The 19,237-nt window shown below is 37.1% G+C and overlaps 1 protein-coding gene across 1 annotated transcript in view; it reads right to left on the bottom strand.

The window, feature by feature from the left end:
- The window catches only part of SATB2 (SATB homeobox 2), a 189,835-nt gene that overhangs the window by 97,945 nt on the left and 72,653 nt on the right, over positions 1-19,237 (bottom strand). The window contains exon 5 of the mRNA XM_022567336.3: positions 5,687-5,789. Within this exon, the coding sequence (XP_022423044.1) occupies positions 5,687-5,789 (103 nt within the window). The remainder of the gene's footprint in view (positions 1-5,686; positions 5,790-19,237) is intronic.

Genomic DNA, 19,237 nt, shown 5'->3' with positions numbered 1-19,237 from the left:
AGTGATTGTTTGCAGAAGTGATGTTTCTGTTTCAATTAATCTAATACATATATAAAATTCAAGGATTTGATGTTGTCATTACTTTACACAAGGTGCAATATAGGCAGAGGGCAGACAAACTTCCTTGCCAAGCACCTTAATTTAGATCCAAAACTGAAAGCAAATTTCTTTCATGACCCAGAAGAATTAGGTAGACAAAAGTTAAGTTACTGGTAGGAGGGAGACGCAAGAGGGAGGAGATATGGGGATATACATATGTATAGCTGATTCACTTTGTTATAAAGCAGAAACTAACACACCATTGTAAAGCAATTATAGTCCAATAAAGATGTTAAAAAACAAAAGAAGTTAAGTTACTTTTACCTCATCAGAGCTAAACAACAGCAGAGGCAGAAGTACCAGCAGTTGATTAAAGGCATTGTCCTGACCACCATGGCTAAGCAAGGGCTGCCTTATGGAACCAGGTCAGGGGACACTGATTTCTCTATCCAACTTCGAGGCACCACTTTGTAAATGACACAATCATTTTTGGGTACAAGAGGTGCTTTAAATGTGGTAACATTATATCATTTCAGCTATAATGATCATAATTACTTATTTCTTTTAATCACAACCCACTTAACCACTTTAGTACAGAGAACTAGTTCAAGGAGTTTAATTTTCATTCAACATCTAATCTTTGTGTTTACTGAAACCCTTCACAGGCTTTGTTTACTGTCTGCTTGCTGCCCTGGACGTTTGATCTTGCAAGACTAGATCAGACAGGGTCAGATAAAATACTGATTACTAGGATAAACCAGGCTTGAGGAAGTAACACTGGTTTTTAAAATCCTCATTTCTCCCAGCTTTTTAATATTTTGCAAAATAAGCTCAAATAAACAAACAAAATTAAGACAACTAGCAATCAGGGGCTTCTTGAGCAATGACTGAGAACAGGAAAGTGATGGGGATAATTTTGCTTTCTGGCCACAGTATAGGGTTTGGTTAGGTCCATTCATTCTAGTGGTATTATTTTATGACACAAATAATTTTGAGATATCCACTAGAATTGTGTGAACTTTCAATGACCCCTTAATTCTTGTGACATATTAAATACTTGAAACTGACCTGACCAAAGACGGCAGTTCATTTTGCTTTTGGTGCCAGATGAAAAACACTTTAAATATAAAATTATTTTCTTTTAAATTATTAATTTTTAATTAGGAAACATTTAAAACATATGAGTGCTTCTTTGTTAAGGTACTTTCTTATTCTTATAAGATCCCTTGCAGAATTAGATTGCCATAATAGTATAATTAATAATAGTACTGCACATAATTGCCACTTAGTTTCATAAAACTGATGGGGCAAGTGTATGTCTAAATAGACTTAATCCAAAAGAAGAGTGAGGTTAAAAATATTGTTTTAATAAAATGCGTAGAACCTATGAAAGAAAAATTGATAGGTAAATCCCACATAACCCTCAAAATTCTTGAAAATAATTAATAGCATGAATGTTTCTAGGTCCCGGTGGATCATCCTTGGGTCCAACACTAAGACTCCTACACATTAAACAACCGTTAATATTGGTCTTTTTGTTTTGTTTTGTTTTTCCACAAAATGTATGTATTTTTCTGAATCCTGGGAGCTTATGAGCGCTACATTGTAAAATCTAGGCCAGAAGCAATTACAGTATGAGATGAACAGCAATTAAAAAAATGCCATCTGAACCAACCAACTACCACATTCAACCACTTCATTTTCTTCAGTATCAAAAACTCCTGGGAAGCAGGTTCATGGTTCTGAACTTTAAAACCAGAGTACACAAACTGTCTCCCCATCTATCCTGAATTAACACTAATGTTAACTCAAATATGTCTGTGTCAACTATGATTGCCTTTGAAATTAAAGGAAAAAAGGTAAACAGAATGTGCTTTGCTGTGATCACTGGGGAAAATAACGTTAACATGCTAAGCCAAACCAACTTAGGACCTTTTAAAGAATAAGTGTAAATAGTTTAGCTATAATAACAACAAATTCAAAAAATGCACATTAAAATGTTTACTTCAAAATTTAGACAATTCCATTTGTATATAGTCTTTACATCTGTTTTTAATGATATCAAATTATTGATTATTCATTTTTCTCATATTTATTTAAGCATTAACTATAGAATTTGCAATCTGATCTTTTTTTCCTAAAACCTTTCAGTAGACTTTTATTTTTGCCAGGTTTTAGTCATGTTTACTTTGATCTTTCAGAGTATATAATTATTTTACTGTTTATTTCTATGAGAAGAGAAAAAAAATTTGACCTAGGAGATCTATATGTGGCAATTTGTAACAGAATCACATAGCTTATGTTTGGGAAATCATGGTTTTGATTAAGAAGCAACCATTTAGTTCCCACTGTTTTATTAAAACAGACATTAGCAGATAATAGGAAACATATTTAACAATGTAGCCTGCATTTAGTTTGAGACATCAGTAAGCTAGCTTGAGATTTTCTTCTATACTGAACATCAGCAATGATTCATGTAAACTGGTAACTATGGAATGGAAACAAGGTGGGGGAGGGGAGACAAGGAAAGACAGAGAACTCTGACTTCTGCGCTCTCAGGAAGAGCCTTAAGGTAGAATTCCGGTTTTGCTACTTTATTTCCAGATTTGAAATTCACTACTTTTTTTGAAAATGGATAGACACAAATAGAAATTTTACAAACAAAATCATTGCTTTCTCATGAGAAATGGATTCTACTAGATAGGAACTCCCACAGTGACATCTATTCACAGCATAAAGCTTGTAAGGACTGAAATGTTCCTGAATAGGTCCAACACTTCCTTTTCTCTGAAGGTGGAAAGTTAATAAAATGCACTTCTCTGAGGTGTTTATTTTCTCTACACCATTATACCTGTCATGAATTCTTTGTTTTTCCTCCCACTCCCTTGGTTGATGAATCAACACCACTTGAACTGTTTTATGGCAGCTTGTGTTTACTTCACACATACCTTAACCTTCCCTTTTCTCCTCCTAGTGACACACACACATGCACACACACACTTTTTAACAGCAATGACTAGCTCCATCTCTTTGAATAGCATGTGTACACAGCATCTGGCCGCCTCTTCAGGTGTGGATCCTTGACCTCCTGATTGAAATCAAGGTCTCAGTCTGCTTTTATGGCACTTAAAGATTTAACTGTGCATTTACTATCTTGAAGAAAAAAATAGAGCTTGAAGAATTGACTTGCTAAGAAAGAAAGGAGAAAAGTAGAAGACATAAGTGTTAATGTGTGTGTGAACAGATATATACACACACAGACCACACACACACACACACACACACAGATTCTGTAGTGGCGATTCTGAAAACACTAGAGTGAAGAGTTTCCAGTCTTTTTGAATCTGGAATTATACTCCAGACTATTAAAAGAGAACGCTCTCTTCCTTTCTCTTATAATAGCAAGTAAATTGGATCTAACAAATGACCTTGAAGCTGCGTGATTCTTTTGATTTTTAGGCAAAGAGGATATTGTTCAAGCACTTTAACAATCTGATTTTAAAGGGAAAACTTGGAGACAACACTTACAGAAAAGGAACCCTTCCGAACCACACAATCATGTCTTATAATGAGAAGGAGTTATTCATCTTATCCTGTACAGGAGTTAATATTAATAACATTGTAAAGCAAGTACCCAAGCCAGAAACTAGAGGGTCCTAAGAATTTTAGAATATATTGAAAAGGAATGGATCTTAATTCAATTTTTAGTGAACTTAATTTCTCCTGGGTAGTTCAACAACTTGACTTTCCTTATAAATTGTATATTTAGCATAAAATGCTCTCATTCCTTTGTAATCAGAAATGTGCCACCAATACAAATAAAGCTCATTTTCTCAAAAGGTAACTTTGTAAACAAACTCCCAAATACTCAACAGCCAAGAGGCATTAGTTCCATACTGTCTCCCTAGAGGAAAACTACAGGTAGTAAAAACAAATAAATTAATCCTTTACTTTTACCTGGCTACCATAAATTGTCATTTAACCCTCTCAACAGGGGCAGTGAACCATCAGCAAGTCTCTGAATACCTATAATAAAGCATGATGAATGATGTCATAATCATGCAAAATAAGAACTAGAAGAACCCTCAAACATCAACCTGTTCTGTTACCAAGCTATCCCCCAATCCCCTCAGGGGTTGGTAGCATTTGAATTGAATAGCATTTGAAGTGGGGTGAGAACAACAGAATTTTTCCAGCATTGACAAATTTGCAAAGGCAAAATATCACATATATTTAAAGGGCTGGATGGCCTAAATAGCATGCCATTTATTATATGAGAATGGTGTATTTAGGACCAGATATAATTCTATATATAATATATTGCTGCTAGTAGAATTACTACCATTAATTATTGTTACAATATTATAGCTATAGTTTATTAAGAGATTACTTTGTACCAGTATTAACATATTTAGTCCTCACAGCTAGCCAGTGACTTACTTTTATTACTTCCAATTTTCAGATAAGGAGATTGAGTCTTGGTGAAGTTAAATAATTTGTTCAGGCTCACACAGCTAGTAAACAGGAGACAAAGATTTGAATACAAGTCCTCCTGACTGCAGAGTCCCTTTGCTTTAACCACTGTTCTGGAATTGTCTCCAAATAAACACAACATCAAAACTCCATTTCTGACCAAAGATTTCCTGATACCACACAGTCATTTCAATTTGATAATTGGTACTTAAACTATAAGTGCTGATTTAACCTAGAATGACTGCTTTTTTTCATTAATAAATTAATGAAAATGATTTATTGATTGAGCTTTTTAAATAGACATGCCTCTCTGAAGTATACAACTTCAAAATATTTTTAAAGATCTCAGCCTTCACAAGCATCTCTTGTGAAAACTACACACTTCATATATTATGCTAAGAATTTTACTTTAGTTCTAACACCATCTTAGTTTTAAGGGAGTCAATCTGGATCTCTTGATGAAAATATTAAGAATCTTATCTTGCACCCCAATGTTCATAGCAGCACTATTTACAACAGTCAAGACATGGAAGCAGCTTAAGTGTCTATCAACGGATGAATAGATATTACTCAGCCACAGAAAAACAATGAAATATTGCCATTTGCAGCAACATGGATGGACCTAGAGATCATCATACTGACTGAAGTCAGACAGAGAAAGACAAATATTATATGATATCACTTATATGTGGAATCTCGAAAAAATAATGCAAATGAACTTATTTACGAAACAGAATCACAGACATAGAAAACAAACCTGTGGTTGCCAAAGGAGAAGGGGGCAGATAAATTAGGAGTATGGAATTAACAGATAAACACCACTATATATAAAATAGACAAATAACAAGGCTTTCCTGTATAGCACAGGAAACTATATTCAATATCTTATAATAACCTAAAATGGAAAAGAATCTGAATAAAATACACACATATATATATCTATACACACATATATATATATACATGTATAACTGAATCACTTTGCTATATACCTGAAACTAACACAATATTGTAAACCAACTATACTTCAATTAAAAAAAAGAATCCTATATTTATAAAAAAGTATATAAAATTTTATTAAAAATTGTATCTAAATTAGCATAAATTCCCAACAATCAACAACTCCTTGACCTAAGAAACTGAAAATAGGTTTCAAAAATAAAAGTCAGTTTACCTTTAATCTTCTTGTACTTCTTATACCATCTCCCAAACTCCTGGCACTTGGTTGCTGACACGTTGGCATAATATGTGCTATTTACAATGGATGAAATCATACTCTGTAAAGAAAAAAAAAAGTTATTTTTCCATAAATATGAGTATTCCTTTTCAGGGACAAGAAAGGGCACATTTTAGTCCATACCAATCTCCTTTGTCTTTTAAATTTGAAGCAGTCACCCTCCTGCAAACTAAACTATTAAATATGATTAACGAAACTTACTATCCCTTTAACTTGTACAATGACAGTGCATTCTCCATAAAACCAACCCTGGAGCAATGTCAAAGATGGAGGGGGCAGGACACACATATTGAAAGCAAAGGGAAAGAACACTTGTGATTTAGGAACCCGAGCAAAAGGTGAGATCAGATGCTCCTGCATCTGTAATCCAAATAATGCCTCTCAGATGTTTCTGTTCCGCTTCCAACTGCAACAAGCTTACTTAGCCAAGAATCTGAGAACATCCGTGCTACACACTGCAGAACAACGTTTAGGGAAATAAGTTAAATTAATATAATTTATAGAAACGTGTGATTAGCACTTGTGTGAAAATTCACCAAATGAAAAAATTAAGTGCTATTTTAGAGCAGGGGAAACTAAACATAACGCTTGTTCTGTGTTTCAAGCAAAAATGCATCAAAGCTAAAACTTTGAGTGTTTAAGTACCTGATTCCTTCTTGCTCTTCATATTCCTCTCTCTCCTCAGCTCAACCCTTTAGCTGATTTGTTTGAAATTGCAGTTAACAGGAAAGAGAAAGGGAGCATAACCTAACTTACCACTGAAAAATTAAAAATTATAACTGCACACCTTGAATTCAATTTCATACAGAGATATGTTTTCAGTCAATATGGCATGTTTGGACCAACATTCGTGGCAGATGTTAACTTATACCTGAATGACTGTGATAGTACATGTGTATGTTTTATACATAGATTTTATTTCTGCAAATTCTGTTTAAAAACAAATGGACATAAACGAGTCAAGAGATCCAAATGACCTACGTAAGGCTTTATATCCTGCCTTGAAATCTCATCTTTCTTAAAAAAGTTTTCCCCAGATACGGAACAGTTGAGGGAAATCTTGGAACTTCTAATGTCATTTCGACAAAGTAGTCAAAATAAAAAGGAAAACAATAAATCAAGGCATTGACAAGTTATTTAGGTTCAAATGCCAGTAGGCAGTCCTGCATAGACTCCCATTTAAGACAGTTTCCTCTATAAGCCCACAGACTCCCTCTTTTTTAATCACTATGCAGTACTGATGGGGGAGGGAGGTCCTAATTCAATTCACAGAAACCTCTGGTTCCTTCTATATAGCAGATGGCTATCCTCCCTGCAGTTGCTGATCTCTAAATGACAATTCTGTTCTCTAAGGGGAGATAGTAAAGAGAACTCTTTTAATCTGAGGATCTGAACACAGCCCTAGAACACAAAGAGCCAGTATCACCTGAGTGTATCACAGAACTTGGAGCCTTGCCTGCTGCCTTAAAGGATCAATGGAATCCTAATCTTCCTGAGGCAGGGTTCTGCTTTTGTATGTTATTAACAAAGGAGTAAAGAAGTCTCTTGGCTAGCTGGGCTAGTTCCTTCCCTCTCTGGGCTGAGCTTTTCTCTCTGTCCCAGTTTGTGAGATCCTTGAGGACAGTGTTTCTTTTTTTTTCTCTCCCTTGTGTCTAACACAGTTCTGATGTGGGATATCTGAGTCACTGAAATATAACAGATGAAAAGGGACAAAGATGAAATTTAAAAATGCCAAACTGAAATGTCAAAATAATGAAAAATTTAACATGAAAGCAGCCTAATAACAGATGCACCAGCTACTCTGGTTTATGTGAATAACTGCAAATGTACTTGTCATCTTTCTACGTTGTTTGTATGAATGTTACCCTCTGGAAAGGCATAAGATACATAGCCATGGCAGAAGCCAGAGCTAAACCTTCTATCACAAAGTGATCTAGAAAGCAGATTAAAATGGAAAGTGTTTTAAGTACTGCCTGGAGCTGCCCCTCAACTCTTCCTGGTCCATAAGACCAGGACACAAATCCATATTACTCTGGTCTCAGATAATCCACATTTCCCCCACTCCCTGGACTTCCTACTTTGTCTTTGCTCCAGATGCATCTTCATTAACACTCTTGTGTTAGTGGCGAGTGTCAATCTATGTGGCAAGAAAATGAGTATCTGGGCTTCTGCTGGTTTCATCACCAGATGGTCTTACACTAGAGTCGGTTCACACTCATTTAAAAAGGAGTTGGTAACCACTCTTATTCAACATAGTTTTGGAAGTTTTAGCCACAGCAATCAGAGAAGAAAAAGGAATCCAAATGGGAAAAGAAGAAGTAAAGCTGTCACTGTTTGCAGATGACATGATACTATACATAGAGAATCCAAAAGATGCTATCAGAAAACCACTAGAGCTAATCAATGAATTTGGTAAAGTAGCAGGATACAAAATTAATGCACAGAAATCTCTGGCATTCTTATACACTAGTGATGAAAAATCTGAAAGTGAAATTAAGAAAACACTCCCATTTACCATTGCAACAAAAAGAATAAAACCTCTAGGAATAAACCTACCTAAGGAGACAAAAGACCTGTATGCAGAAAATTATAAGACACTGATGAAAGAAATTAAAGATTATACAAATAGATGGAGAGATATACCATGTTCTTGGATTGGAAGAATCAACATTGTGAAAATGACTCTACTACCCAAAGCAATCTACAGATTCAATGCAATCCCTATCAAACTACCACTGGTATTTTTCACAGAACTAGAACAAGAAATTTCACAATTTGTATGGAAACACAAAAGACCCCGAATAGCCAAAGCAATCTTGAGAACGAAAAATGGAGCTGGGGGAATGAGGCTCCCTCACTTCAGACTATACTACAAAGCTACAGTAATCAAGACAGTATGGTACTGGCACAAAAACAGAAATATAGATCAATGGAACAGGACAGAAAGCCCAGAGATAAACCCATGCACATATGGTCACCTTATCTTTGATAAAGGAGGCAAGAATATACAGTGGAGAAAAGACAACCTCTTCAATAAGTGGTGCTGGGAAAACTGGACAGCTACATGTAAAAGTATGAAAATAAAACACTCCCTAACACTATACACAAAAATAAACTCAAAATGGGTTAAGGACCTAAATGTAAGGCCAGACACTATCAAACTCTTAGAGGAAAACATAGGCAGAACACTCTATGACATAAATCACAGCAAGATCCTTTTTGACCCACCTCCTAGAGAAATGGAAATAAAAACAAAAATAAACAAATGGGACCTAATGAAACTTCAAAGCTTTTGCACAGCGAAGGAAACCATAAACAAGACCAAAAGACAACCCTTAGAATGGGAGAAAATTTTGCAAATGAAGCAACTGACAAAGGATTAATCTCCAAAATTTACAAGCAGCTCATGCAGCTCAATAACACAAAAACAAACAACCCAATCCAAAAATGGGCAGAAGACCTAAATAGACATTTCTCCAAAGAAGATATACAGATTGCCAACAAACACATGAAAGAATTCTCAACATCATTAATCATTAGAGAAATGCAAATGAAAAGTACAATGAGATATCATCTCACACCGGTCAGAATGGCCATCATCAAAAAATCTAGAAACAATAAATGTTGGAGAGGGTGTGGAGAAAAGGGAACCCTCTTGCACTGTTGGTGGGAATGTAAATTGATACAGCCACTATGGAGAACAGCATGGAGGTTCCTTAAAAAACTACAAATAGAGCTACCATACGACCCAGCCATCCCACTACTGGGCATATACCCTGAGAAAACCATAATTCAAAAAGAGTCATGTACCAAAATGTTCGTTGCAGCTCTATTTACAATAGCCAGGAGATGTAAGCAACCTAAGTGTCCATCAACAGAAGAATGGATAAAGAAGATGTGGCACATATATACAATGGAATATTACTCAGTCATAAAAAGAAACGAAATTGAGTTATTTGTAGTGAGGTGGATGGACCTAGAGTCTGTCATACAGAGTGAAGTAAGTCAGAAAGAGAAAAACAAATACTGTATGCTAACACATATATATGGAATCTAAGAAAAAAAAAAAAGGTCATGAAGAACCTAGGGGTAAGACGGGAATAAGGACACAGACCTACTAGAGCATGGACTTGAGGATATGGGGAGGGGGAAAGGTAAGCTGTGACAAAGTGAGAGAGTGGCATGGACATATATACACTACCAAACGTAAAATAGATAGCTAGTGGGAAGTAGCCGCATAGCACAGGGAGATCAGCTAGGTGGTTTGTGACCACCTAGAGGGGTTGGATAGGGAGGGTGGGAGGGAGGGAGACGCAAGAGGGAAGAGATATGGGGACATATGTATATGTATAACTGATTCACTTTGTTATAAAGCAGAAACTAACACACCATTGTAAAGCAATTATACTCCAATGAAGATGTTTAAAAAAATAAAAATAAAAAAATAATAATAAATAAAAAGGAGTTGGGAGATGTGGTATATATACACAGAGGAATACTACTCAGACATAAAAAAAGAATGAAATCCTGACATTTGCAACAACATGGATGGACCTTGAAGGCATTATGCTAAGTGAAATAGATCAGAGAAACACAAATGCTGTATGATTTCACTCATGTGGTATCTTAAAAAAAAATAAAATAAAAACAAACTAATAGATACAGAGACCAGATTAGTGGTTACCAGAGGGGAGGAGGGTTTTGGGGTAGCTGAAATTGGTGAAGGGGCTCAACTGTATGGTGTTGGATTGTAACTATACTTGTGGTGGTGATCACTTTGTAGTATACACAGATGTCAAACAGTAAATGCTGTACATCTGAAACTTATAAAATAATGATAATAATAATAATTAAAAGGTAATAGGAAAAAAAAGGAGTTGGCTACCCAAAGACTCAGTCAGGTTTGCTCTCTTCCCCATATTTTATAAGTGAGTTTCTAACTCTGCTGACCACAGAACAAAAAATAAATAGGTTTAAGCTATGAACTGAGCAAAGGATCTGGGTAGCAAATAAAGACAGTTTCCTATAACATGAGAAACTTTAGTCACCAGAAATGTCTCTTCAAATTTGTGGCACCTTTTATTCATATTAACTCCCTGCAGGTCTTTACAGTTAGTTGACACTTAAAGTAGCTCTACTGATACAAATTTTTATAATTCAACCTGAGAGAGCTTTAAAAACAGAAGAGGTACATCTTGGGGATATTTAAGATGAAAGGTCATGTTATGTCTTACCATTACAGTTTCAATTATGAACATTTTCTAACCCTAAATTAGACTGCTATAGTCTCAAAGCTTGAGTCTGAATCACTAGGCCTCGCTAGAATGCTCTGGACGCACACTACAAGGTCATCTTAATGTTATGTCAATTTACTTTTAAAACATCAAAACTTAATTCATTATAAACAAAATTGAAAGGGGCTAACACAGACCCCGCACATGCTGACTTTGACTCTACAAGGAATAGGGTTCTCCAGAGGTCCTGGGGCACAGAGAATCTGTATTTACCACATTGCATCCATTCTACAGCCACGTTTTAAAAATACAGTCATCCCTCCGTATCCGTATCCCTGGATGGTTCCTCATCCAGGGATTCAAACAACTGTGGATTGAAAATATTTGGGAAAAAAAATTCCAGAAAGTTCCAAAAAGCAAAACTTGAATTTTCTACACACACCCCAGCAACTATTAACATAGCATTTAATCTAGAGATGACTTAAAGTATATGGGAGGATGTGCGTAGGTTATATGCAAGTACTATGTCATTTTATACAAGGGACTTGGGAATCTGAGGATTTTGGTATCCGCATGGAGGTCCTGAAACCAATCTCCTGGGATACCAAGGGATGTCTGTACTTTAATATCACTGAAATTGGGATGCATCTTACAATCAGTAGCATCTTAGACCTGATGAGATACAGTTGCTGCAAAATGGGATGAGTAATAATTAAAATCTCTCCCACCTACCACCCTGCCAAAAAATATCTAATTTCCATTCGCTGCTTTTAAAAATATGTATATAATTTTGTAGTCTACATTGCTCTTTTATGTTTTCCAATCATTCAAGAGCAACCATACAATTGGCCTTTTAGAATACCTCCATCTTTTTGATAAATGAACATGATATGAGTTACTTTTTCAATCCAGAATACAGCCACCTCCTCAGTATCCATGTTAATATAAAGTAATACTGATTCAAATAACCCAGAAGATATGTGTGCTGTTATTTTTAACACTTAAACAAAGGGACTATGTTTTATTAAATATTAATATTTATATTATAATTAAATAGGCTAATATTAAATGACTAATAATATTAAAATGACTTTGCATTTAGGAAGCATGCTTCACTTCTCATGGTGGTGGGATGTGAGAAAGAAAGGAGGATGATGTGTACGATGGGCAATCGAGGCAGCCCCTCTCATACTTAGTCACAGCCATAAACAGCACACAGACAGTGACTGTAGACAAAGCTATTTTATGAAAAATATTACGTATTAAAATAAATAGGAAGGTTTAACATGTCTTCCTAACTACAGAAAAATTTTTGAAAGTTTCAGGCTTCTTTGTAATCAATCATGAAATTTTAAATATGAAGAATGTAGATGGGGGATAAAAATCTTAAGTTTCCTCATTTGCAGTCACTCTGACACATCTGCCACTTATATTTATAAAAGTTATTTTTTAATAAAATAAGGTTTTGAGGAATCAAAATATATCAGAATTAGTTACTGCCAAGCTTATTAGCTCATTTGAATTTGCTCTAAGCCAACTGCAAGAGAATATTATAGTATTGTTACTAATACTTATTAGAGCTAAGTAGAAATTATAGCTAAGAAAAATAAATTTTCTTTTAGCTTCCTGAGATAAATTTTAAACTCACTTGTTTGTTTCTGACTAGCCCAGAAAAGAGATGTCACCTGTGATTATAAGTATGGTTGCATTTTTGAAACCAAGGGCTCAGAAACTCAGAATGAAGAAGCATCTTGCCCAAAGTCAAATAGCATCAGGAAGCACCACAAAGAGACGCTACCACCAGGCCACACTGTTTCATGGGAAATGTTCATCACCGTCTCCATCAGCTAGCACAAGCTCCAAGTGGATTCTGCAACCAATGCTTTAGACAAAGCAAGAAGCAAGGTGACAAAAAATAAAACAAAAAGTTTCAGCCCCTTATATGAGTTAAGAAGTGTAGAATCAGAGAAAGCTAAGGAACCTAAAGGCAATTTAAAACTTAATAGAAAAAGCAAAACAATAAACACAGGTTAAGATGATTTGTACAATATACTTGGAAAGACAGAGATCTGAGCATCCCCTTTTCCTCCCCCCAAAAAAAGAAAGATAAAATAATTGTATATCTCTCACCACTTTTCCTTTGGCTTAGTGAGATTTCTTTGAACAGCAAAATTATACTAAGAGTAGCTAAACTTCAGATGCATAATACACTCACTGTAAAAAAGAACATTTTAAAACCAAAGTGAATGGTTATGTGGTCCATAGGTGAGAATGCCCTGTCTGAGCAAGAAGTAGGGGGAGAAGCTGGCATCTCACGGCCCCCCTTCCCACCTGAACACAGAGGACAGAGCATGATGCAGGCAATGAATGATATATGCATTCTTTGCTTGTTTTCAGCCTTGTCATTCTGCTTGGTAATACGTTAAATAACATATTAAACATGAGATCATAATGATACTCCAATTAAGGTTATAGGAAAGGGAAAAAAATAATTTGGAGGAATTACTTTATCATGAGAAATTAATGGTACTTGGCCACTTTCTACTGTCCCTTTCCATCCTCATTTCTGAGTTATACTATCAGAATGGAAAGCTTTTGCCATTCTAGTTGAAAGAAACACTTCCTCTGGGCTGATTCGAGAGCTCCTCCCCTAGGGGACTGACGAATGGTTTGCTTGTCTGACAGGGGCACCCTCGTCTGTGAAAGGGGAATACTGATACCTGCCTCAGAGGCTGTAAGGATTCAGAGTTGGTCTGCATAGAAGGCCTAGCACAGAAGAGGTGGAGCCAGCGGACGCCAGCTCTCTCCTCTCCATGCAATCATTTCAGATGGTCATCTCAATCACCCACTGGAAATTAGTTAGAAGTTGTCACCTGTGAGCCCTCTTTGACAAAAGTTCATGAGATTGGGCCATGATCTAAAACAACCTTGCATGAAAATAACTGAAATGGACAGCTGGCACCTCGTTCACACGGGACAGGATGCATCCCCACGACACCCGTGAATTTAAGATTAAATGAAATGAACAGTTGGCAACTGGTTAAGACAATACTGGTCCAGGCAGTTGATCAGCCACTTGTCTGTAAATGAGCGCATGATCAATTTGTTCTTTTCTATTGACCCAAGTGGCTGCTTGATTTCACTGCCTCATTATTTTGGCATATTGTACATTTAAGTTGTTCCTTTAATGATCCCCAAATGGGCAAGACTTGCCTAGGATGACAGAAATCATTATCTTACAATCTATGTCTTTAAAAGACTATATAAACACTACATCACCATCATACTGGAAATCTAGTAACCTTTTCACAGTTCAAAAACTCCCATCAGTCATCTTGCTCCTCAAATATTTGGCAATAAAACCTCAACTAGGGGCATGGGACAGAGCTGTTTTAAAAACGTATCTGTATGCTAAGTGAAATGAGCCAGCACAAAAGGACAAATATTCTATGATTCTGCTTTTATGAGACCTCTAGAATAAGCAAATTCATAGAGACACAAAACAGAATAGAGGTTACCAGGGGCTGTTGGGGGAGAGAAGAATGGGTAATTATTGCTTAATGGTTACAGACCTTTTGTCTGGGGCGATGAAAAATTTTGGAAATAGATCGGGGGGGCGGGGGGGTGATGGTCGTACAACATGTAAATGTAATTAATACCACTGAATTGTAAACTTAAAAACTGTAAACTTAAAACTTGTTAAAATGATAAATTTCATGTTATGTATTTTTACCACACAAAAAAATTTTTAAAGCATGTCTAGTGTCGCAGAGATAAAGTTAGGAGGGGAGGCAGGGGGACACTGGAAGGTGCGCCTACATTTGCAAATTGTCATTCCATTGGATCATCCTAATAACCTATGAGGTGATCAAGGCAGGCACTGTTAGCTCTTCTTAGTTTAATGGATTGAAACCCTGAGGACCTGGGGTTTTGTCTTTTAACTCTTCCTTCAGTAAAAAAATTAGTGAGCCACAGAAAGGTGTGTCCATAATGTTTTCAAATTGGAACAGTTAGAGACCATTTTAATAAGGGAGACCTGGGTCTAAAGTATAGGAAATTAGGATGCTTGGGACAGACTACGGGCTGATGGAAGAGGCTGGAAGTGGTGACTCAGGGGGACATCAGAGGAAAAGGAAGAGGCTGTCAGCACTTAAACACATTTTGAAAGGTGAAATCAAAAATAAATACACAGACACACAAACACAACCTATACTTTCCAAGCACCTGGCCAGAGAGAATACAGCTAAATCATGACTTCCCTCCCTTCAAATATATATGCCTCAGCCTACAATTGTTGCCCTCTTATGGACTTTTCCACTCTTTCCTTCTGCCTTTAAGGCTGCTCTTTTGAAATGTAGACCACTGGGATGTTCAAGAAAATATATACTAGCCACTAAATCATTCTTTTATGCAATTGCCCAACTTCAGTGAGGAAATACCTAATATGGTTTGGCTTGGGGGTAGTAAGGGAGAATTATGTTAAAAGCAGGCATCTTTTACTCATGAACTGAGAATATTTTAGATAGCCCAATAATCTACCATTCTGCTTTAAAGTAAGTAGTATTTGGTGCCCCACTCTCTTCTTCCTACACTGAAAGCTTCATCTCTCTCTCATCCTCACCACTGTACCCCCAGTCCATTGTAAAGTACCTGACTCTTAACTGGGACCCCACTAAAGCTGGTAAAATACATTTTTTAATTACTGTTTCACTGCCTCAGAACAAAAATTCATTCTTTTTCACACTGCACAGATTGAACAAAAATGTATGCACCTATTCTATGACAACCACCAACAAAATGAGTGAGCTTATCTCCACACCAAAATGCAATCCAGCTATGCAATTTAAGTGAATAATCCAGAACGTTTCAGGGTAACAGCCATAGGATTAATTCAGGTGCCCACATTACATGCCCATGCTGGCTAAGAAGGACTCCCCCAGTGAGATTTTCCATAATACACAGCATACCGGAAGCCTAAATCAAATCTCCTCCATATCTAAGCAACAGAACTGAGCCCCTGTTTGATTGAAAATGTACTGGGCATCAACCACCAAAGTACTGTATTCACTGTTTCTCATTCAAAACATTTTAGAGCTGCCAAGAACACTGTAAATAATAAAACTTTACATTTTATAAAACTTCCTAAAACATTTTAATATTGAATTTATTGAATTAATACATTAGAGAGCAGTGGCTCTCAACCAAGAGTGATTTTCCTCCCGTCAAAGGACACTTGGCAGTGTCTGGAGACATTTTGGTTGTCACAGGTTTGGGTAGGGGGGATGCTACTGGCGTCTAGTGGATAGAGATCAGGGATGCTGCTAAACATCCCACAATACACAGGACCACAGGACATTCTCCCACCACTAAGAATATCCAGCCCCAAAGCTCAACTGGGCCAAAGTTTAGAACTCCTGCATTAGAGTAACAACAACATGGAAGATATACATTGTGCTGAATGCTGAGAACACGGAGATAAGAGATGGCTTCTGCTATCTGGGCACTGGCAGATAACACTGACAACAGGCTGTGATAAGTGCTGTGACAGGGGTGTGTCCAAAAGGCTACTAAAAGCAGAAGAAGCAACTACTTTAATCAGAAGGTCAGGGTTCTTCACCAGCAGTGACTTTCCAGCTGGAATTTGAAAGGTTTCCTCAAGCAGAAGAGAGTGGTGCCTGCTAGCCGAGAGAAATCGCACAGCAAAAGCAAGGTAGTGTCACACTGCAGGACTCTGAGGTCACCATCATTGTGTGCAGGGGCCAGCAAAGCCACAGATTAACATGGTACATCTCCCTTGAGGACGACTCTCATGTGCCCAGGGGAGGTTAATAATTTAACAGGGAAAGCGATTTTTATGGCATTTTTAAAAAGAACAGAAACACAGGTATATGGAGTAAACTCTGTATTACTTTTCATGAATTGTAAAAGTAACATAAGAAGTTGCTTTGTCAGACTTGAAGTGCTAATGGTACTAATTAGGTTGCTCCCACCCTTGGGAATATTTTGGTGAAGTTTGAGCAATGTTTAATGTTTCAGAACAATTAGTTGCATGGTTTGGAGCACAGAGTGGATGTAGGTAGAGGGAGGAAGGCGACGGGTGGGAAATCAGGTTAGTGGCATCTTGACGGTATACACGGGCTATGCTATGCAGTCTGTTCTTCCTACAGGCTGAGCAGGGGGAGTCTCTGGAGGCTTGTAGACGAGGAAATGGCACAATGTTAGCTTTGGAGAAGCAGGTGGCAGGAGAAAGATTATGATGCGGGATGACTGAAAATATTTCACATGAGAGGTGACAAAAGTCTAAACAAGGCAATGGCACAAAGGAGGAAGATTTTAGATACAGCGGTGGTAGAATCCAGTATATCTAATATGAGAGTGACAGCAAAGAAACTTTTTAGGTTGGGCAACTAGGTGGGCAAGCAATGAGAACAGAAAATGGGGGAGAAAAGAGGATTTTTACAGCAGGGATAAAGATGTTCTCATTTGAATCTCAAGACAACCCTGCAAATTATGTGACATATGTGGATACAATCATGCCCAGTTTACAGACGAGTTTAATGAGGCTCTGAGAGTGGATGGGCTTGTCCAGGATCACACATTCAACATAAAAGAACTGAGATTTGGGAATTCCCTGGTGGTACAGTGGTTAGGACTCAGCGCTTTCATTGCCAGGGCCCGGGTTCAATCCCACAATCCACGCGGTATGGCCAAAAAAAACAAACAAAAAAATTACTGAGATGAGAGCTCAGGGTGCTCAGCCCCTAATGTGGGTTCTTTCCGCTCAGGCTGTCCCTCTAGCCACATTTTATAGTTATAACCAAACCTAATAATCACAATAGATCAATTCTGACCAAATTCCCATAGGCCTCAAAAGCCCTGGATAAAATTCTGAATTGGTGATATTGTTAGGAGCTTGTCCACTTCTAGGCAAAGCCCAATCTGACTTTCAAGTAAATCCAAGAGAAAATTAATTGTGACTAATCGTAAAATTTAGGAGAAATGATTGAAATTTTTTTTCCCTATATTGTTCTTTATCCAGTCCCTGTATATGATCAGAATAACTCAAAATATTTATTTTTAGAACTTCATAAGCAATCACATTGGAATAAATCAAAATTCTAGCAACAAGCTTTAGGACCTATGGACATACCTACAGGTAGGTATTGAAATGGCCTATGTGAAAGCTGTAAGCACAAAAGTAGGGATGTAACTGATGGTGTCCCCTTCAATCTACCACTCAGGTACATGCCGGCCTGATTTTCTGGAAGCAAAAATATTAATAGCAGGCTTTGTCTCAGAGGATCTCAATTCCAAAACACTCTCCAAGACGTATATAAAAATTATTCAGTTCACACCGATAATATCACGTCTCAGGAATAACAACTGGTACTATTTATGGAGTATCACTGTATGCGACGTACCAGGCCAAGAATTTATGGGATTTATCTCATTACTCCTCATTATATGACTTAGAACTATTACTCTCCTGGTTTTACACACAACGACACAGGCTTATAAAGATGAGGTCACAAAAGCTTGTAAGCCAGGACACGAATCCAGATCTGACTGATTCCACAATGCAAGCTCTTAACCACTAGGCTTCTTGCTTCCCCCAAAGACTATTATCCTGGAACATAGCTCAGGACACATCAAGTTTCTATGGTTCTTGTCATCTTCCCTTGAATTTGACAGACATGTAGTCTACTGTCTTAAATCAAGTGTAGCAACTCACACCAGAAAATGGATTTCCATTCATGGCTTTAAATAATGTTAACCTGAGTTCATTTCACAGCAGTTCTAAGCCACTCCCCATAGCCACCAAAATATTATCTTATTAGCAAAAGTGGGGCCTTCACCCATGAACACAAATGGAACCGCAAGCCCTTTCTTCTGCTGTTCCTCCCTTTGATCCTCTCAATCTCTTATTTTTGTGGCTTGTTTTAGTTTATGATCAGTTCAGTAAAAACAGAGTATCACTTTTTCTCGTGGTGCATTTTCATGTAGTGAACTCACTCCCAAATCTCTACAAGCGTGTATGATGCAAAGATCATCTCTCTCTGCTAGACCTAGAAAAGGCTCAATAAACAAATAAAAACAAATTAAGATGGGTTTGACATGGCTGGCCCATTTCATTGACCAAGTAACACAGTGATTTGAAACCTGAGCTTTGGCAAGGGAGGTCTCAGCTGGGGTTGCAACCTGCCACTTAACCAGCTGAGTAAGCTTAGGCAGGTAAAGTGCTTCTCTGAGCCTT

The sequence above is a fragment of the Delphinapterus leucas genome, chromosome 8 (assembly GCF_059928025.1).
Source record: "Delphinapterus leucas isolate spDelLeu-1000000601 "Yukka" chromosome 8, BTC_Dleu_Yukka2, whole genome shotgun sequence".
In the NCBI taxonomy this organism is placed as follows: Eukaryota; Metazoa; Chordata; class Mammalia; order Artiodactyla; family Monodontidae; genus Delphinapterus; species Delphinapterus leucas.
Note: the sequence above shows the minus strand (reverse complement) of the source record. Positions and strands in the feature narration are given on the sequence as shown.